The sequence below is a fragment of the Ochotona princeps genome, chromosome 24 (assembly GCF_030435755.1).
Source record: "Ochotona princeps isolate mOchPri1 chromosome 24, mOchPri1.hap1, whole genome shotgun sequence".
Lineage (NCBI taxonomy): Eukaryota > Metazoa > Chordata > Mammalia > Lagomorpha > Ochotonidae > Ochotona > Ochotona princeps.
The window spans coordinates 13,053,788-13,075,937 of record NC_080855.1 but is presented as its reverse complement, the minus strand read 5'-3'; the positions used below and the strand labels follow the sequence as shown (position 1 = coordinate 13,075,937).

General features: G+C 52.9%; 1 protein-coding gene across 1 annotated transcript; it reads right to left on the bottom strand.

The window, feature by feature from the left end:
- Positions 1-284: 284 nt before the first annotated feature.
- Positions 285-22,148, bottom strand: PMM2 (phosphomannomutase 2). Its single transcript, XM_004586748.3, has 8 exons — positions 21,998-22,148; positions 14,929-15,040; positions 13,474-13,550; positions 12,737-12,828; positions 8,409-8,508; positions 8,216-8,291; positions 6,946-7,061; positions 285-550 (listed from the first exon to the last, which is right to left on the bottom strand). Exons 1-8 carry the CDS (start codon positions 22,061-22,063, stop codon positions 452-454), a joined length of 738 nt encoding a protein of 245 aa, XP_004586805.2. The 5' UTR covers positions 22,064-22,148; the 3' UTR covers positions 285-451.
- Positions 22,149-22,150: the final 2 nt, after the last annotated feature.

Below are 22,150 nucleotides of genomic sequence, written 5' to 3'. Positions count from 1 at the left end.
CGGTTGGAAACCACGAAGGGGGGATTCAGTCATTTGGCTCAATCCACCCGCAACCATGTTCAGTCTCAGGAGGGAGCTGTTTTGGGAAGTATGCTTAAGACTGCTCAGGGCAGACACCCTTTCTTTCCCATCACCACCCCTCCTTCCTGGGATCTCCACAGGAGTCCAAACATGAGCGCCTGTCAGTGTCCAGGAGGGAGGGTCTTCCTGTGCTCCTCTGGACAGGACATTTCTAAATAACCGTGTGTGCCATGACTCGGCTTGTCAGGCGGGGGTGGGGTAGAGCCTGCTGTGGGGATAGTTCCTGCAGCCACTCCAATGAGAGCTCTTTGCCCTTGGAGGTGGAGGCCCAGTCGTCCCCTGTGTGCATGACTGACTGGACAGCCAGGCTAAAGGTGGGTGTGGCCAGCAGTGAGTGACCCGCAGGCTGGGAGCCCCCCTCCCCTCCATGTTAGAAGAGCTCCTCGCAGATCCGGCGTGTGTCCTCAGGTGCTGTCACGGTGTAGCCCACAGTTCTCGGGTCTGTGAAGATCTCATGGTCATTGCCCCCCTGTGGAGAAACAAGGCCCAGATGCAGCTCCACCACCTTTATCCAGGGCCCTGGAGCCCAAGATGTCGTGGGGGCGGGCTGCTGCCGCAGTCACCTTTCCCTTGGCTGCAGGGAGAGGAGCAGCCTCAGCATGCTCTTTAGTGCAGGAGTGTTCATAACCTTCCCCTGAACTGCAGTTTAGCTTGGAACATGTAATTATGCCTCTGAAAGGAGTCACGATGCTCCTATGACAACTGGAGGCTTAGTCTTCTCTAAAGCAAGCAGGCATGGCAAGTGACAGGCTTTTCACAGCCATCCATCAATTTGTTTTAGCTGTGTCGGAACTTTCCTAACATCACGAGGGGATACTGGCAGGGCTACCAGCAACTGGGAGCAGGGCGGCCCATGGAACCTTCTCTGATGGGCAGGGCTGTTGTCACTGCTGACAGCAGCCCCAGGCCACAGGGATGCCCGTAGAGGTGCTGGTCTGCTGCAGGAACTGGGCAGTTGCATTTCTGGGATTTTGGTCAGGAGCAGGGTCTGCACTGGGCAGCCTGGGCTGAGTGCTGGGTCAGCCAGCGACCAGGGGTGTCAGAGGCTTGCCTCTGAAGTGGGGGTGCAGCGAAACCGCATTCAGAGTCTCCAGTGGGAAGTTACAAAGATGATGCAAAGGAGGCCCCTGGAAAGCCATCAGCCCGGGTCAGCAAGAGTGCTTCCCAGGGCATTATCATGCACTGCTTTACCTAGATGCCTCCAGGATTAAGACTGGGCAACAGAGGAAAGCAAGAGCCGCACAGCAGCCTGGGCCAGGGCTGTGTCCAAGGTACGTGGACATGCACGGGGGTCACGCAACTGGCTGCAGTCCTGGAGTCCCTGACTCCCATATACCATCTGGGCACCCTGGACCTTTCTGGAAGCCCTGAAGGCATTTACTAGATCTCATAACACTGGCTAACTCAAAGCCTTGCAGAAAGAAATTGGTCTGTTACGTGATGAAAGTAAGACAAGATGGAATTTTCCTATCGAGCATAGAACTTAAAGCCCCATCAGAACAGCTGACCCTGTGAGGAGTCTGACAGCCTTCTAACCGACCGAGCCAGGAGACAGCCCGTGCTCTCAATGCAGTCACAACAGTCCATCCGCAAGACGGTTTGCAACTGCTTGTGGGGACCTCGTGGGCCAGGACTGAAGAACAGGGGAGGTGGGGGGTGCACAGGAACAGCTGGAAGCCGTCACCCTAGTCTCCCCTCTCCTGGAGAGGCTGTCACAGGAGGGGCCCAGTCTGTGCGGGACAGAGGGGAGCATCACCTGACACCTGATAAAGTGGGCCTGGAGAATTCAGACATGCCCAGCAAGCTGTAAGGCTCCACGGCCTTGGGCTATAGCTGGCTCAGCTCCACTGGCTGTCAGAGGCCTTGCGACTCAACCACCACCGAACTCAACCCTTGCTTTCTCTCCCCAAGAGACCTGCTTCCTTCTTCCTGACTCAATGTGGGTGTGGTCAAGCTTGCTCACAGAAATAGGTATGAGGTTAAAAGAAATGGAACCCCAAGGCTGGGCTGGTGGATGGTGGCAGGGAACTAGGAACCACGATCACTGGGTTGGCACAGGCACCAAAGGTTACTGAATTCAGGCTGGGCAGGCTCAACTACCCCGAACTCAGAGAAAGCATGGCTGCAACAGCGCTCCTGAGCAGCCCCCACACAACAAAGGCCCCAGCTCAGCCTAGGAATACGAGACGGGTGCCTGGGGCCAGTGCAGCATTGGGCTCTGGTGTCAGGACGAAGGCAGGCTGGGACATTTTAGCTGGGCCAGAACTGCTTGTCTGGTTTACAGCACTCCAGACAGCAGTGATCTGCCCAAGGTACCTCTGGGAGCACAGGATGCACCTCATCATGTTCACCTAAGCTCTGCAGGAAGGCCTGATCTTGGGATTCTGTGCCAGCACGTCTGTCTAGACAGCACGTTCCCGGCCATGCTGGACTTCAGAAGTCTTGACAGGGCTGTGACACTAAGACGTGCCGAGTCCAGGGTCATGAAGGCCAAGGCCTGCCCAAGACCTGGCTGGGGACTCGGGGCCAGGACACATCGCTCACACCGTGACTGTGAGGAGGTGCTCACTGGCCTGGGCAGCCCGACACTGAAACAAGCCCATCACAGACAGGCCCTGCCCAGCACACACCGCACTGTCTTCCCTCAGCCTGACTTAGTTACCAACTTTCTGACCACTTCATCTTCACACAGCTCCTGTAAAGGAGGAACTGTGTCCCCACCGGGCTGCTAGACTTGTGTGTGGTCACCGTGGAGGCGACCGGCAGGGTCACATCGGGGTTATCTTGGCCTCACAACGTCTCTTAGACACCAGGCCACTCCAGGCCTGCTTAGGCCAACCTTAATCGAAAAGCCTCCGCTTTGGCACGCGGGCACTAGCAAACGTCACCCATGCAAGCGAGAAGGAAGAGGGTGCCTGTGCTGAGGATGTGGGAGAAGGACCACGGGGCTCCAATGCTGGCTCCCTGGCTGACTGGCTCTTCGGTGGCAGGAGGACCCTGCCTGACCCAGGTGACCCACCTGCCACTGGAGTGCTTAAAGCTTTTGTTCTCTCCCTTTCCTCAACATGACATTCTAAACTTTTCTAGCTCTGCCTCTTAAATAAGGCTTGGACTAAGCATCTGGCTGAGATGCCTCTTGGGCTGGCATCCATGCTGGAATGCCTGGCGTTGCAGCCCCAGCTCCACTCCCCATCCTGCTGATGTGCCTTTGTGGAGGTAGCAGGTGATGACTGAGATACGTGGGGCCCTGCCACCCACATGGGAGACCCCGAGGGGGTTCCAGGCTCCTGCTTCACCTGAGGCAGCTCTGACTTCTGCAGGCATTCAGGGAGTGAATCAGCAGAAGGGAGATCTGTCTTCCAAGCAAATGAAATATGAAAACTACTAAACATTTATTTTTCGACATCACATTCTCACATTTCAAAAACTAAGAGGGGGGCTGGCGCTGTGGTGTAGCACGTGAAGCTGCTGGCAGCACTGGCATCCTAAACGGGCACCCGTTTGAGTCCCAGCTGTACCACTTCTGATCCAGCTCCCTGCTAATGCCGCTGGGAAAGCAGCAAGGCAGGCCCAAGTGCTTGGGGCCCTGCTCTCAGCTGTCCCCTCAGGCCCCAGAGGATACTGCCAGGCTCCTCCTGAGGCGTGGCAGGCTGTCCCCAACCCTTAGTGTCACTTCACACACACCCAAATGCTGGATAGTTAAGTTACCAGAAGTGCAGGTGATGATTCAAAAATCCCTAAGTGGCTAAGGCTCCTGAACTGTTGGAGGCAGGTGTCCTGCCAGCAGGTTAGCCAGCAGGGACCTGAACAGCCCTCACACGGGTGGGTCTCCAGTGCCCTCAACAGCATCCCCCTGGTGCACTGCAGTGCTTGGGGTTGGGCCTGGGCTCCCCCGAGGAACTGAGCCAGTTTTTAAGGAACACAGGTTGTCGTGCCTGTTGGGAAGTAGGGGTAAGGGCGTTTCTGGGATTGCCAAGTATTTTGAAAAGCAAGTACCAGCACGTTATTTGTTCATCCTGCCTGAGCTGCTCAAAACACAGGGCACCTTCATGTCACGCCGGTCCTGCCAGCGCAGGGCTGTACTGCTGGGGAGCAGAGGCCGTGGCAGCTCTGAGTTCTGGTGCTTCTCTCCAAAGCTGGCCAAAACATCAGCTTCAGCACAAAGACAGAAAGCTGGTTTCTAAACATCTGCCATCTGATATTCAGAGCTAATATGTGGGCTGCTGTGTGCATGAAGCTTCAACAGCTAACAAAGGTGCTTCAAGGTTTACCTGGTGGGACGGTCAAGCCCCCTTTCTAGGAGCCAGCAGCGCTCACTGCAGCATCCTGACAGCACAAACCTCTCCACCCGCCAAGGAGCCTCTGCCAGGGCAAGGGGTGGCTGCCTACGTGAAAAACCTATTTTTAAAGACTAACCAATAATACAGGAAAAACAAAATGGTGAGAGACAAAAGCTACAGAATAGAGAGACATAGCAAGATCCCAGTGCTTGGATCACAGAGAAGGAAATGGCAGGGAGGGAGTCAGTGATGAGCTGCGATTACAGGGACTCTCTTCACACTGTTTAATTTCTCTTCATAAAAAATGTATTTGAAAGGCAGAGAAACTGACAGACATCTTCTACCTCCTTGTTTACTCCCAAATGCCTTTAGCGGCTGCCGCTGGGTGAGGCCAAAGCTGGGGGCTAGCGACTCCACGCAGGCTTCCCGTGGGGGTGGCAGGGACACAAGTACTTGAGCCACGACCCGCTGCCTCTGAGGACTGACGCTGCAGGAAGCTGGAATTGGGGCAGAGCTGAGATCTGAACCTGTCACCCAACAGGGGAAGAAGGTGTCCCCAAGCTGCACCACAGCCACCAGACCGGACACCCATTCCTGTTTCTCATTTTCCACAATGAGCATGTATTAAATGGGGGAGAAAATGCTCATTAAACAGTATACATTTTTTAGAACAGGTTAACAGTTTAAAAAATAGAATGAATGCATTGTTATGCAATGGTTAAAACAAAATAATTTCCCATTGCAAATAAGTCATTTTCTGATTGCTCAAGAGCTACATTCCATCCTGCAAAGATCAGACTGAGGCTTCTAGAAACTATTCACACACGGCAAGCAGGAAACTCCTGTAGCGCATCCTAAAGCTCTCGTCTGTCTGTCATAAAGGGCTGCGCTGGAGAGACTGAGAAAGCTCCCAGGCACTCCTTAGAACCTGGCTGCAATTTCATTCGCTTTTCAGTTTGTTTGCTTTCCTTAAAGTTAGATAGTGGGGCCAGCACTGTCTCACCCTCGTTACGCTACTACCCATGATGCTGGCATATCATATGAGCACTGGCTCCAGTCCCAGCTGCTCTGTTCCCGATCAGCTCCCTGCTAATACACTCGGGAAAGCAGCAGACATGTGTGGGCCCCTGCCACCCATGCAGGAGACTAGATGGCATTCCAGGATCCCAGTCAGGCCTCTGCCACAGACGACACTTAGGCAGTGAGCCAATGGATGGAAGAGCCCTGTCTCGTCCTTTCGGTTTTAATAGCTACATAAATAAGAAAGTAAATCTCCCTTAAAAAAAAAAGAAAAAAGTCACATAGTGACTCTCTCAAAGGCAGCACTCATGTGGCCCTCCGCCCTTCCTCCCTGTCCTGAGGAACACCTGCAGCCAGTCACTCACCATCCAGGCCCCGGAGGAGAGGGATGCTGGCCAAGGGCGGTTCTGCACTAAGGTTCTTGAGGAACCTTTGCACATTTCGCATTGTCATTTGCATTTTCATTTCCCTGTTCAATGATGTCAGTTCAGCCTCATTCCATATACTTGCTGGTCATGGTCTTCTCTGGAGAACTCTATTCAAGCCCACTCCTCACTCTACAGTCACATTATCTACTTTAGATACTCGGTACAAAGTTTTCAAGTCCCGTGTAGTCCACTGCTCATCTGGCTCCCCTCCAACAATCCATGGCTGCGATCAGTGTCAGGAAGCTTTTCTCCCAGCTTTTCTTCTAGGATCTCGGGGTGGGGAGGGGTGAGAAGCTCTATGTGCGGTGGCTGTGACAGACCCGCTGCCCAGGATGCCCCTAAAGCCTGAAACTCGGCTCTGGATGGCCAGGTAACCAGCACTGTGGGGAGGGGAGGACGCAGAGGAATGTGAAAGAAGATGGCTGGAGTTGCGCAGCCTGAGGCCCTCAGCGGCACACACAGCGCCCCGTCTGATGGGGCGCACTGTCCAGGAAGGGCCTAGGGTGGTGCTGGGGAAGTGTCTTGGCATCTCTCCTCTGCCCCTGCTCTTCAACACTAGACCCTCTCACGTTCCAACTTACACTTACTTCTAGGTGAGGGAGTTCTGACCTTGTCCCTCCTCCCAGACCAGGGGCTGTTCCTGGCTGGGGGATGGGAGGAGGGGGAGGAGGAAGACAGAGACAGAGAGGGATAGAAGGAAAGAGACGGGAGAAAGTGATCGCTCAGGACTGATGGGGCTGAGAGACCCCTGTTCCTGCTGTCATTCGGGACAAATGCCTCCAGTGGAATAGGAGAAGCCAGCAAGGGCTCTGAAAGCCAGCAAGGTTTGATCACAGCACTGGTGTTCTGGAAGGTATTTGTTTTTTTTAACTTTTATCAATATAAAAAGAACAGACTTTATAGCTACAATTTTAAGCAGATAACCCTAGCAGAAGGTACTTTCAAATGGAAAAGGATCAGGCAACACAAAGATTCCTGACGGGGGCGGGTGGGGAGCAGCAGCGGACCTAGTCGCTCCCCTCCCTGTGACAGAGGCCAGCGGGCAGAAGGTGGATGAGCGGGAAGGACAGTCCATCTGTGTTCCCCCTTCAAGGCCAAAGTGAACAATGAACACAGCAAACCCGTTTTGTACTTACGGGCATGGTTTTGTCTCCGAAGAAATAAATGGTCTTGTAACCATCATTTTCCACATGTCTCAGGCAGTACCTCTTGTCCCATCCATCAGGAAAGACATCAAAACTGATCTGGCCCCCTGCAGGGTTGGGAGGAAACACACAAAAGCTAAAGGAGACACTCGCTGACAGCATGCTGCAAGGTGCTCCTTCCGCAGCCGGACTGCCAGGGTGGATTTTTCACATTCAAGTCTGCTGCTACTTACACCAGTTACTTCAAGGAAAGGTTCTAAAAATTAATTTTACGTAATGCCCTTTTCCAACACTGTTTTCACCTGGTTTGAAAACAGATCCAGAATGCCAACCCAGAATGAGAAATGTCCTAGCATGTGAGTGCTCCACCAAACAGGTGTGCTCCCAGGGAGCACGGAGCAGCTTCACTCACTCACACTCCCTCAGTGGGGAACGCTGAAGGCAGGCTGCACCATCCTGTTTGTCTTGCAGGAAACGGGAAGGTACATTGAACAGCATTTATAGGCAGCGTCCACAGGCAACAAGACCTTTCCAAACCTGGTCAGAAAGACATCCATCTTACAGCTCAGGAATGCTTAAAATCCACCTGTTCTACCATGCATAATTCAACTTGTGTACAACCCACTTACTACAGCTTATAAAGCGACAGGGCCTGAAGTCAGGTCTCCTCAGTGGGGATGGGCAAACCAGTTTGCTTGCAGGATTTCACAGGCATATTCTACCAAAAGACAAGCCTGAGACCTCACATGTCAGCAATGTCCGCATGCGTGCTTTCACGAGGTAGATCAAACACCTCTGTCAACCTCGACAAGCTGCTTCTCCTTTTGGGGCTTGGGATTCCTGATTGAAAGCCACCGCCTGCCCACTCTCCTCACTGCAGAAACCTTCCACGCTCCATACACGCCGTCTCGGCGTCCCAGGGTGCACCGTGGCAGGTCTCTCCCACACTGAGACTTGAGGACAGCTCCTTGTTCTTCCTCCACCACCAGAATGCTTCTCTTCTTCCCGGGAGAAGTGCAGGCAGGAAGAGCCTGCGGGTGAGGAGCTGGAGCGAACCCGACAGTCTGGAAGCCGGTTCCTGGTCAGGTGAGGCCCACGGCAGTGGATTCTGTGCAGTCAGTAGCCGGCGTTCCTCCCCAGGCGGGACTGCTCTCACCTTCCTGCCCACCGTGACGTGGGGCACGGCCCGGGCTCTAGAGCTCAACAGCCCACAAGCTCTGGCCACTGGGGACCAATGTTTGGACATTTGGATATACAATACCTATGGAAAACGTGAGGCCTTTTCCTGCAAATTCTTTCCGCAGATCTGCTACAAATTTTTGCCTTATGTTTTCTTTCTGAGAAAAACAAGAAAACACCAATTGTCCATGGCGCTACAGTTTGGGAGGCATACTAAACACTGGCCACAAAGCTGCGCAACCAGGCCACTCCCCCGGACGCTCCACCAGACTCACTTTGTCGAGTTCATAGAACTCGAGGCGTTCCTCCTGGCTGCAGCTCCTTCCCACGGGGGACACGTTGAGCATGCCGTTCCGGAACTCAATGAAGGTACCCCTGGGAGGAAAAGGGGGACCAAGGTTCCCTGAGACACAGAATTTACCTGGGAAAATCTTTAAATGGGCAGACAGGCCTAAAAGCTGGGTGGCCTGCACAGCGCAGGCCAGGGTGATATTTCCTGGAGCTGAGCTATCAACACAGCAATCACAGGCAACATAAGACAATGGAGCCTTGAACTGTGGCCAGTCCCAACTAAGACTAGATTTCAAAGTAGGGAAAAAGGAGTGTGACGCCTACCCACGACACTTCCACAGGGGTCGGCATGTGGCATGGCAGGCTAAGTGACTGCTTAGAACACTAGCATCTCACAGCAGCGTGGCTTCCACTTCCAATCCAGCTCCTTGCTGATATGCCTGGAAAAGCAGCAGAGAATGGCTTAAGTCCACAGGCCCCGGCAGACCCACGTGGAGTTCCAGGCTCCTGGCTTTGGCCTGGACCAGCTCATCAATACAGTCACTTGGGCAATGAACCAGAAGAGAGAAAATGTCTCTCTCTGTCCCTTCTTCTGGCTCTGTAATTTTCAATATAAAATAAGCAAAATCTTTAAAATAATATTTCTTTTTTTAAAAAAGATTTATTTATTTTTATTGCAAAGAGGAGAGGAGAGACAGAGAGGAAGATCTTCATCTGCTGATTCATTCCCCATGTGACCGCAACGGCCAGTGCTGAGCCAATCCAAAACCAGGAGCCAGGAACCTTCTCCAGGTTTCCCACATGGGTGCAGGGTTCTAAGGCTTTGGGCCGTCCTCGACTCTTTCCCAGGCCACAAGCAGGGAGCTATATGGGAAGTGGAGTAGCTGGGATTAGAACTGGCGCCCATATGGGATCCCGGCATGTTTAAGGTAAGGACTGTAGCCGCTAGGCCATCGCACCGGGCCCAAAATATCCTATTTTCAACACACGCAGAAGTAGGGAGCCTTCTTTCCTGCCAAGGGCCACTTGGATCATCAGAGTATCATTTGTAGGCCACACAAAATTAGCCCCCTATACATTTCAAGTCATCTGTGAGGGCCTTGGTGGAGCCTCAAACTAATAATTTTATTATGGGCCTTACACAGCCTGTGGGCCAAATATTTCCCATCCCTGCATTAGATAAAACCTATTATTAAAATTAACTTCTCTGTAAAAACCTGGTATGGCAAATTCCTGGGCACAGCTCACACATGCTTCTGTGGACAGTGCTGCACTGGGCAGAGTTGCAATGAATGAGGATGATACAATTGACTGCCAGCCGTCAGTTCCCCTTGACACTGCACCTCCTGGACACTGGCTTTGCTGTCAGCCCCTGAACACAGTATTTTACCAAGCAAAGCCACTCAGAAAAAGGCAGTTCTACAAAGCTTAGTAATAACCGATGACACTCCATTTGTTCAGGAACAGGCCACTCCTGTGCCGCTTGCTCACAGAAAGGACAGTCTGACCGTGTTGCCGTTACTTCAGATGAAACACGCTGGCAGCACAGTTTTTCCCAGTTTGAGTCTCAAAACAGTTTCTTAAAAACTCAGACAGCTTGTCACCCTGACAAACGACACTGAAGCACATTGCAACAAGCCACGGCTGCCGAGTGTCCTGCAGCTCTGGACAGACGCTTCCACCCCTCAGAAACAGCCTGCCTGCTCTTCTGGGGCCACGCTGATCACTTAGTTCTGCTCTCCCAAACGCTGAGGGAGGGGTGCATGCCAGGTGCAGAGATGAGGCGTGGCTTGGGCACCTTGCGTGCCTTTATTCACATACAGAAACATGAGAATAGCTGTTGACTTTCCGTGAAAATCAAGTGCACCAATGTAAAGCACTAAGGTAAGGCACTAAGGTAAGGCACCAAGGTAAGGCACCAAGGTAAGGCACCAAGGTAAGGCACCAAGGTAAGGCACCAGGTAAGGCACCAGGTAAGGCACCAAGGTAAGGCACCAAGGTAAGGCACCAAGGTAAGGCACCAGGTAAGGCACCAGGTAAGGCACCAGGTAAGGCACCAGGTAAGGCATTATGAAGTCTGGGAAGCAAGAAACACTCATCAGGTAAGCGAGCACGCAGCAGCAGGATCCTCCCCTGGTCTGCTCAGCTTGCACAAGAGGAAGATCACATGAGAGATCTTCCCAGAGACCCGCGTCCCAGGGTCTGGGGGCTGGCCGAGATCCAACCCTGAACTCCACTCCTGGATGTCCCCAGAGGTGCCAGGGGGACTGGTGACCCTGGGACTCCAACTGCTAAATGACAAGAAACGGAGTCCAACGATTTCCTCCAACTCAAGGATTGCTATGAGTGTCATTTCCAACCTCAGAGGAGACTTTCCATGTCTCCTCAAACACAGGATGAAGGCGCCTGGCCAGGCCTCCCACCCCAGGAAGATGCGCAGTCTGACTGCATCTGCCTGACCCGTAGGGCACCCAGGGAGTACCAACACAGCCCACGGACGGAGACCACCCCCCAGGCATGTTGTGCTGTTCCAGGATAGGCCCACACCGTCCCCCTTGCTGCACGAGGACCTTACTGAGGGCAGCATGGACCCCCGCACCCCCCATCCCCAGGCCTTTTTAGATTTATTTTTATTGCAAAGTGAGACATACAGAGAGGAGAGAGAAAGCTCTTCCATCCACTGGTTCACTCCCCACGTGACCGCAATGGCCAGAACTGAGCTGAGCCAAAGCCAGGAGCCAGGAGCTTCTTCTGGGTCTCCCATGCAAGTGCAGGGTCCCAAGGCTTTGGGCCATCCTCGACTGCTTACCCAGGCCACAAGCAGGGAGCTGGATGGGAAGTGGAGCAGCCAGAACATGAACCAGCACCCATATGGGATCCAGGCGCATGCAAGGCAAGGATTTAACCACTAGGCTACTGTGCCAGGCCCAAGCCCTCCTCTTCAGAAAACTATTTATTTTCACTTAATGCTTGGCCCAAAAAGAAACTGAAACAGCTGAGCTGGGCCACATGCATGTGCTAGCTTTTCCCCGTGGAAAAACTGTACCACAAACCGGACAGGGTAAGGAACCTCACATGCCCGTGGCCAGGGTCCCTCCCAGTCTCTCCTCCCTCATCCCTCTGGGGGACACACCCAGGAGGTTCCTGCACTCTGGCTGAGACCCCAAGCGGAAGGCCTGTGGTTAGGATTCTAAAGGACTGAGGTGGTCCTGAAATTCAATAGCACTTGGCAAATGTTACAGAATGGTGTTTGCAAAGTGGGAAGAAAAGGAAGAACATTAGGAAGGAAACAGCTTAAGTCTCCCCAGCAAGAAACAGTCACTGTCAGCACACAGCTCCATTTCCTGCCTCCTTTTTTTTTTTTAAAGTACATTACTATTATTTTTAAAATGGAGTCTGAGATGGTAGCCATTTAGGGCAGGAGAAACACTCCCAAATGAAGTGCCTGCAGGGGTCAGCAAATGAGGGCACAGGGTTGGGACAGAGCTAACAAATGCCCGTGTGTGCAGCGGGGAGGGCCAAGGGCTGCTGCTGAGTCCACGGCCATCCCCGGGACGGAGGGCCCGCCAGCCAGGTCATCAGAGCTGCCCCAGGCCCTCGGCTCAGACGCAGCTGAGAATGCGACTCCGGCTCCAGATGCCGGTAGTCTGCAGCCTCCCGGACACTCGGGCCACCTGATTTGGCTCGGCCTGGAATCTGTTCCGGGGGCCTCCAGATTTGGTGGTATTGATCTGGGGCCTCTTTTTCCTTCTTTTTATTTATTTATTCGCAAGGCAGAGAGGGAGAAAGAGAGGGAGGAAGGGAGAGAGAGTGGGGCGGGGTGGTATGAGAGGGAGGGAGAGAAGGAAAGGAGGAAAGGAAAGAAGGAGGGAGGGAGGGAGGGGGGGGAGAGGGAGAGGGAGAGGGAGAGAGAGAGGGAGAGAGAAGGAAAAAACAGGTATGTTCTGTTTGGTGGCTCGCTCCTGAAGGCCCTCAACGACCTAGGCAGCCATCACCTGCTGCCTACTAAGATGTACGGCAGCATGGAATTGGAGCTGGGACCTGAACCCAGGCACCCCAACAAGCGACGCCAACACCCAGCCCTCTGCGGCGTCACCATTTCCGGTTCCAGCCTCTCCCCGACGGCTCTACACAACCTCCCATCATGCGGACATGCCGCCACTTACACCATCATTGCCAGACTGCCGGCTTCACAGACCAGTCCCTGTTGCCCCCTGCCAAGTGCCCGGCTTTAGCTTTGAGTGAGCACCAGCCCTCCCATGTGACACGCCTCCACATTCCAGCGGGGCCTCTTTGCTGCAAGGAAGCTTACCGCTTCTTCGGAAGCTTAATTTTTGCAATGTAGCTCAGACAGTAGTTGATTAAGTCCTGTACCAGAGCCTCACCCAGGTGACCTTGTATATTCTAGAAAGAGAGAAAACACTGGAGTTACCAGCTTTAGCAGGGGACATTCCACAACAGCCAGCTCAGGTCCTCACTATTCAATGTCATCTGCTGAGACAGGGAAGACGATGACCTACCCGACCGCTTTTTCAATTCCTTCTTATTTTCCTCTGGTTGAAAACACTCAGCAAACCAGAAAAGCTTTAGTCAAAAGCATTTTCTGCTTCATTACTCAAGGTTTTTATATTCATTAGCTTTCAAACGCTTCCTGAAAGACCCACAGAGTTTATAGTTGCCGCTTTTATCCAATTAAAATATCTACAAATGCTGAGAACACATTTGCTTCGCTTGGGCTTTCTCATGTGTAGCAAGGGGATGAGCTTATTGCTAGTGAGAGCCACACAGTTCCTCTGAAGCTCCCATGGTGAGGCAGCCTACCCTCATCTCTACTGTAACAGAAATATTAGATTTAAGTGTCCTTAAAAAATTATGAAAATTTAGTTAGCAACTTGGAACATGTATAATCACATCCAATTTTCAAAAGAATACAGACGGAAGAGTCATTCCCAGGCCTGCCCTGGCTGCCCACTCCACCTCTCAGAAGCGCTCACTGCCAAGACCCTCTCGGCACACGCTTTACCAGCATTCCGACACTCGAGAACCCACCTGTTTGCACAAGAACTGCCCATCTTTGTACGCCACCAAGCCATTTTCTGGAAACACGTAATCATATTTTTCAACCACTATAAAAAAAAACAATTGAAAATTTAGAATGCAGTGAATCAACACTCTGCTTCCATTTGCTAAGTAACACTTGGCATCAATAATGCTGCTCCAGTAAGGACAACAGCCTATTTTGTCTTAATAGACAGGGAGAGTGGGAAAAGCCCCTTAAAATTCAACAAGGCCCTCAGGTCAGATTTGAAGGATGACTGGACTGGCAACTGGAGACTTGGTAGTGGTTTACTTCACATCACTGCCTTTAGCCTGCCGGTCTGAAAAGAGGCCAGCCACGCCAGCTCCCAAATGCAGGTTCCCGGGCCGTGCGCCCTGACTGTGTCACTGTGAGGGGTGGGGTCCCACAGCCATGCACTACTCAGCCTGCCGGCTGAGCCTGACACGAGTGGGCCTCTAGGCCGGGAGCACTGGAATCTGCTGCCCTACACTGTAAGAGTGTGCACACTTCCCTGACACAAAACCACACGGAGTGTGTGCTTAAACACACCAGCAGAGGGAGACACAGCAGCGCCAGAGCCCCGCTGTGCCGTTTCCCGCAATTCTAAGCGGTGTCAGCAAAGGGAAAGGAAACTGGGGGGGGGGGGGGGGGGGGCGCCAACGGGACTATACAAATGACCCTCCCAGCAATCTCGATCCAATGATCTGTCATACTCCACATCAAGAGCAGTTCTCAGCTGGGAGAACATCTGTAAATGTCTGGAGACATTTGCGATTTTCAGGACTCTGCGTGTGGCTGGCATCTAGCAGTACAGACCAGGGATGCTGCCGAATACCCTGCATTGCACAGAAAGCCAGCATAAACACAAGTATCTGGCCCCAAATGCCAACAGTGCCAAGGCTGAACTTTGCTCTAAAGGAGCTGGTGCCAACACATGAGGAGTCCAGGGGCAATGGGAGTTGAAAAAAAATGACAAAGGTCACGGTTGGGAGCGGGGAGTAGGCATTGTGGCATAGTGGAGTTAGGCTACCATCTACAATGCCAGCATCCCACATTGGTACCAGTTCAACTCCTGGCTGCTGCACCTCCAATCCTGCTCCCTGTTCATGCTGCTGGGAACAGTGGTGGCAGGTGGCAACTGCGCCTGTGCCTGAGTGAGGTGACAGGAAGTGGGGCCTCAGCAGAAACCATGGGGCCACACAACAGGATCACCACGTACAGACAAGGACACCAAGCACTCAATCAGCAACCTAGGAATGTATTGACAAGATTACCAGCAAAGGAGAGCTATAGGCAGAATAAACGTTTCCCCAAACAATGATGCGGGAAGCCAGCCCTACAGGAAGTGTGGGCTGAGGGCTGCCAATGAGTCTTGCCGACAGGTCCCAACATTCGCCTAAGAAACTCATCTTGGGCCAAAGGAGAATGAACAAAGCATTATTTACCATCAGTTCCCAGCTGCTCCTGCACTTTCTCAAAGTCTGAGCCACCTACCACTCCGATTTTGATCTTCTGCCTCAACTTTTGTAGGAAGCCATCCATTTCTTTGGTAATTTTCTACATTCAAGAAGGAAAATACAACATTCATGAGCCAAAAAATAATCAACAGGTTACAAGAGTAATGCAAACCTCACACCCAGGTCAGTTATTATTCCCATGCCAAGCTGGTGGTGGTGGGGCGACTGAGCCAGCTGGGGAGTGGTGCTGGCTTGGGGGCCTGAGGATGCGGGCTTAGGTGGGGGGAAGGCTAGGGGTATAACACCAGTGGGCATGTGGGAGCGCACCTCTAGGCAGATGGAGGGAACCGGGGGTTTCTCCATGTGCTTGATCTGGGCGAGGAGTGGGAGGGGAGGGGCGAGCCCAGTCAGCACACTGCTATGGTGTGCTGATGGATCAGGCCTGGACACTTCAATGGGCCTGGATCTTGGGTGTCTGGGGGGCCAGCACGTGTGCAGGAGCTTGGGACCTTGGTGAGAGGGAAAAGCTCTGGACCAGAACATCACACACTGGGCTTCTGCAGGCTGAGCTGGAGAACCCATGTACTCTTGGGCACAAGGACTGTGGATTGATTAAGGAAAGGAGCAAGGGGATAAGGGGGCTGGAGGATTGCTGTGGGAGAGCGTTGAAGGTGAAGAATGACTCCTGATGGGCTCCCAATGATAAGGTCACTGTACTTGCAGGCAAGCTAGGGGACTGAGACCTGGCAGTTTGGAGGGGAGAGGCCAGAGGACCTTTATGGGTCAGATCGATGCACCAGCCAACAGGGGAGACCTGAGCTGGGCTTGTTAGCATGGAACACTGCTGACTACCATACACCAACCCACACAAAAGCTAGGGCTGGGGGCCTGCCTGGCAGGGCTAGATCACAAGACCCGCCAATGTGTCAGAACAGGGGATGGGTAACATTAGGCTGGGCCATGGCACTAACCAATATGCTAGAGAACCAGCTCCGGGGATAGATTCTGTGGGGGATAGGTGGGCCTAACCCCGTGGAACCACAAGTCCCACTGGTTAGCTTAAAAGTTGGGGGTAGGACCTGGTATGGTAGCCTAGTGGCTAAAGTCCTCACCTTGCTTGCAACATGATCCCATATGGGCACCAGTTCGTATCCCAGTAGAGCCCTGTTTCCCATCCAACTCCCTGCTGTGGCCTAGGAAAGGACAGCCTAAGCCCTTGGGACCCTGCACCTGCATGGGAGACCTGGAAGAAGCACCTGGCTCCTGGCTTCAGATTGCCTCAGCTCTGGCCATTGTGGTCACTTTATATCACCTGCTGGCAGATCTGAGAACTAGAATGGGGTGCGGCACAAGCCAGGTTGGGTGGCAATACCAGCCAGTTCACACTGGGGGCTGGCTGTGCTGATCAGGCTATAGCACCCACTGGCAAATGCCAAGGTGAAGCAGGCCATGCCAGACTGAGTGGCAGGACCCAACCAGCACACATGAGACCTGGGTTGGGGAGAGGGGAGGACCCAGGTAGGGGGATGCGGGGGTTCCCTGCTGGGCCATTATTCCCACTGGTAACCATGGGAGCTGGGATCAGGGGAAGACCAGGCCAAGCAGGGTTGCAACACCTGTTGGCTTGCATGTGAGCAGGGACTGGGTAAAGCCAGGCTGGGCTGACTATACCCACTGTACATGCATAAGCAAGAGGTGCAGGATGGCTGAGGCTTGCCACAGCATCAGGTGGCAGGTGCTAGCGCTAGGGGCAAATTCTGTCAAGCTGAACTGCAGAATCACTTGGAGAGTGCAAGATCTGGGAGTGGGAGTGGGCTCATCAGGGAAACTGGGGGCATCTCTCTTGGGTTGCCATTCCCACTGGTGAGCATGAGAACCAGGGCTGAGGGCGGACCAGGCTAGACAGAGTGTGGCACCCCTGGTATGAGTATGGGCTGGATAGTGGGGCTGGTTGGGCTGGGCTGCGACACCCATTAGCTTCTGTAGGAGATTGTGCTGGAGACAGAACTGACCCAGTGTGTGCGTACACTGATGTGGATGATGGACTGTGCCAGACCCTGTGTGGGCATGCACACACAAGAATCAGACCTGGGATCACCTCAGATGCGGTTTTTTTTTTTTTTTTGAGGACCCCCCAGCTGAACCGCTGGTCTCACAACTCCAACTATAGGGAGCATTGCAGGTTCCATGGTCTGACCAAGGTGTGTATGTGTCAGAGCTGGGCCTCCTCAGTGGCTCAGACGGAGCAGTGGACACATAGCAGATGCACACAGAGGACATGGGAGCCATTGGAGCCCACAGAGGACACCTGCCACCGTAACAGAGGACACAGCAAATTGATCAACTACCCCAGCCAAGTGCTGGCAGTGAGTATCTGGGCAAATGCAGACTCTAAGATGGACTATGGCAGCCATGGATCCAGGAGGGATTTCATCGTGCTTAGTGTGGTGAGACGGACAGCATATCAGAACTGTTCAACTCTCAAAACCACTTGGGTAGGACCCTCAGAACGCGCCCCACATCGGGGACCTGGGATGACCTCAGGTGACCGTCCCCCATCCCTGAGTATGAAGGCAGCTGGGATGCTGGGTGCGGCTTCTTCCCTTATCTCGGGAAGAAAAAAAGATAGAATGTGGAAACAATGGTCGCACCCACTTTCCTCTAACCCTTGACCCTTCCCACCCTAATCAACAATGTAAACATCAAAAAATTTTACTTTGCAAAAGATTCAGTTGCTAGATTTTATTTTCACCGAATTTTAAATACATAAGCAACGTATCAATAGCTTTCATGTACTGTTCCAGCTATTTGTGAACTTATGTATCTGCATATATGCATATATAAATAGGTCTTAAAATGAAACCATTTTATGTCCTGTGTAGTGTGCCAGGATCTGTTATGCTGTTGGAGACGGTTAACCCCAAACTTGGTGAAACCTGGAGCAAATAAATAAACCTAACGTCAGGGGAATTTTTTATTGCCTGGGGTTCAACATTAACTTTTTTTTTTTTAAAGATTTATTTATTTTTTATAACAAAGTCAGATATACAGGAAGGAAGAGAGACAGAGAGGAAGATCTTCCGTCCGATGATTCACTCCCCGAGTGAGCCACAACGGGCCGATGCGCGCCGATCCAAAGCCAGGAACCAGGAACCTCCTCCAGGTCTCCCACATAGGTGCAGGGTCCCAATGCATTGGGCTGTCCTCGACTGCCCTCCCAGGCCACAAGCAGGGAGCCGAATGGGAAGTGCAGCTGCCGGGATTAGAACCGGCGCCCATATGGGATCCTGGGGCATTCAAGGCGAGGACCTCAGCCGCTAGGCCACGCCGCCGGGCCCTCAACATTAACTTTTACAATCATCAGATTAGAAGCCGACTAACTTGGACTTGAATCCGTATGAGATGTTGGTGTATCTAACAGTAGCTTAACCCACTGCACCACAACGCTGGTCTCCAGTGATAATTATTCTTATTAAACTTAATTACAGGCATGGGGTATCTTTAATAAAATGTTCCAAGAATGGGCTCAGCATGGTGGCCTAGCGGCTAAAGTCCTTGTCTTGCACACGCCAGGATCCCATATGGGCGCTGGTTCTAATCCCAGCAGCTTCACTTCCCATCCAGCTCCCTGCTTGTGGCCTGGGAAAGCAGTCAAGGACGGCCCAAAGCCTTGGGACCCTGCACCTGCGTGGGAGACCAAAAGGAAGTTCCTGGCTCCTGGGTTCGGATTGGCTCAACACTGCCATGGTGGTCACTTGAGGAGTGAATCATTGGAGAGAAAATCTTCCTCTCTGTCTCTCCTCTCTGTATATCTGACTTTGCAATAAAAAAAAAATTAATAAATCTTTTTAAAAATGTTCCAATAAAACATTAAAGAAAAAAAATATTTTGTTTTCATTATGTAACCTTCTGTAGTTCAATACTGTAAAAAAAAAATGTTAGGGTAGGGGCCCAGCGCGGTAGTCCAGCGGCAAAAGTCCTCGCCTTGCACTTTCTGGGGTCCAATGTGGGCGCTGGTTCCAATCCCGGCAGCCCCGCATCCTTCCCATACAGCTCCCTGCTTGTGACCTGGGAACGCAGTTGAGGATGGCCCAAAGCCTTGGGACCCTGCACCCGCGTGGGAGACCCAGAAAAGCTCCTGGTTCCTGGCTTCGGATCAGCACAGCACCGGCTGTTGTGGCCACTTGGGGAGTAAACCATCGGACAGAAGATCTTCCTCTCTGTCTCTCCTCCTCTCTGCATATTTGACTTTCCAATAAAAATGAATAAATCTTTAAGAAAAAAAAATATATATCATACACACAGACGTATATGTATGTTAGGGCAGGCCCAGCAAAATGGTTCAGTGGCTAAATCCTGACCTTGTGCGTGCTGGGATCCCACATGGGCACCAGTTCACTCATGTCCTGGCTACTCCACTTCCCAACCAGCTTCTTGCTAATAACGTATCTGTGAGAGAGCTGGAGGATGACCCAAGTACTGGGGACTCGACACCCATATGGCAGAAACCTGGGTGGCATTCTGGGCTTCTAGGTTAGGCCTGGGCCAGCCCAGAAAATTGTAACCATTTGGACAGTGAAGCAGGAGGTGGAAGATCCCTGTGTTTAACTCTGCCTTCCAAATATGGTAGTTGATCAGAGCAGGGACACTCTGGCCAAACTCAGACTGACCATTTCTGAAGAGCTTTTGGGAGTGCAGGCCTTTCGTGGCGTAGTAAGTAAAGCCGCTGCCTGGGATAGCAACATCTCAAATGTGCAACATTCGGGTCCCAGCTGTCCCACTTTCCTTCCAGCTCCTGCCTGAGAAATGCAATGGAAGGTAGCCAACTGTTTTGGTCTCTACCACCCACACGGGAAACCCGGAAGAAACTTCTAGCTCCTGGCTTTAGCCTGACCCAAACCTGGCCACTGTAGCCACTTGGGGATTGAACCAGCAGAGGGAAGACTGATCTCAAAGGAAACATTCTTGGGCATCAGGTTTGCTGGCTATTTCATCTTTTGGGCATGTGCAGCCCAATCCCTTCTGGGAGTAAGAAGCATCCCTTCCGGAATTGTCCAGGACAGCTGGTCAGCTCCTATCTTAGGACTGGGCAAGAACTGACAAGCAACAATGCCTTAGAGCCCAGGAACTCCTGTCCGGTCCTCTGGGTGAAACTGCTGAGCCTGGTCTTCTTGGACCTTGGTCTCTTTATGTTTAAACAGTAACAACAGGGTATGGCACAGTGACTCAATGGCTGAAACCTCACCCTGCACGCACCAGGATCCCATATGGGTGCTGGCTCATGTCTTGGCTGTTCCCCGCCCCTTCCAGCTCCTGGTTTCAGATCACCTCAGTTCTGTCTGTTGTGGCTACTTGGGGAATGAACCAGCCGGCGGAAGTTCTCTGTAAATCCACCTTTCCAATAAAAATAAATAAATCTTGAAAATGGTAACAACAAGTATTTCACCTCAGATGAGCAAGGAAAGAAATTTAAGAGAGCCTAATATCAGGTAAAAACACTCGGAAATGTAAACTCTAGGCCTCCGTGGCTCCTGGGACCAACTAAACAGCCGCTTGTTCTTTTCTGGAAAAATATCCATTTGAGAGACAGGGAGAGAGACTGAGACTTCCCTCTGCCAGCATCCCCACTCCCTATATGTTCGTACCAGCCAGGGCTGGGCCAGGTTCAACTCACTCAGGGTCTCCTGTGTGGGTGGCTGTGAGCAGGAAGCTGTCTAAGAGTGCAGCCAGCAGCTCAGGCCCTGCAATGTGGGATGCTGCAGTTCCGAGTGTTTATTTGAAAGACAGAAAGAAAGGTGTTGCATTTGTTTACTTCCCAAATGGTCGCAACAGCAGAGGCTGGGCCAGGCTGAAGCCAGGAGGTTCTTTAGTTGTCTCAGGCGGGGCAGTACTCGGCCCATCCTCTGCTGCTTTCCCGGGCACATTAGCAGGGAGCTGGATCAGAGGTGGCGCAGCCAGCATGCCAACTGGCACTGTATGAGATGCCAGGACTGCAGGTGTCAGCTTTCTCACTGCACTGTGGCAGCAGTCGCCCCGCAACGGTTTAACCATTATGCTAGACACCTGCCCCAGATGTGTGCTCCTGTAATCAGAAATAATAAACCTGTACTGGACCACAGTCACTCCACGCTGACATACAGTCGATGGCTGTTTTTGTGCTAGACTGCAAAGATGGAAACATTTACCATACGGCCTTTTGTAGCTGCCGGCTCCAGTTCAGGACCACTATGGACTTTTAACAACCCACACGGTGTGTGTGCTGACTGCTGAACCTTAGAAACAGCGTGCATGGACCTTGGAGCTGAACGCCCTGTCTACGAAGGCTCAACCTGCGGCTCCAAGGGTGAAGCAATGTAAGGCTACAAGCCTGTGACTTGGAACTTTCGAAACGCACCACCCGTTATTACCCTAAGACATAACTAGGAGGCGTGGTGCGGAAGTCCAGGCTGGTCAAGCCCCAAGTGCCAAACACCCGTTTGTGCAGGGAACTTATCCAGCCCGGGGCGGGAAGCAAGTTGCCAGGGATCCACGGAGACCCTCACCAGGCAGCCTGTAATGACCTGAGCGCCTCCAGCACCCCGGGTTCGCCGCAGGGACCGGAGGTGGGGGTGGCTGCAGGTGGCTAGTGAGACCCACCGCGTGCAACACGCCAAAGCACCCTCATCGCCCTCACACCGCACAGGGTTCAGACCACAGAGCCGCTCAAGGTCACACACCTGTCGGCAGGGGAGACGCCTGCTCAGAGCATCACGCTGCAAGACAGGATGGCTGAGGTTACACAGCTGGCGCGAGCTGTGGGATTCGGAGCCCTCCCCCAACAGTCCCTCCTACCCCCAACCCCGGACCTGCGTCCGAGGCCAGGCCTGCCCTTTGCAACACCATACGAGCTGCGTCCCAACAGGAACCGCTAATTTCAGACTTCCGTCTCCCGCCTCCCGGGCACTCAGCGTCGGACTCAGCCCCCTACGCGGGAAGGCGGTCCTCGGTTCCACCTCAGCAGCCACCCCGGGCGGCAGCTCGTCCCGTCTGGGAGCCCGGAGCCCTGGGCGCCACCTACCTGCCGCGGAGCCGTCAGGGTCCCATCCACGTCGAAGAGGCAAAGAGCAGGACCCGGAGAACCCATGTTCCCTGGCTCCCTTCAGCACCGCGGGGGACTCGCTGGCACCCGGAACTCGACCCGGAACTTCCGGTTCAGCCCCTTCGCCGCAAG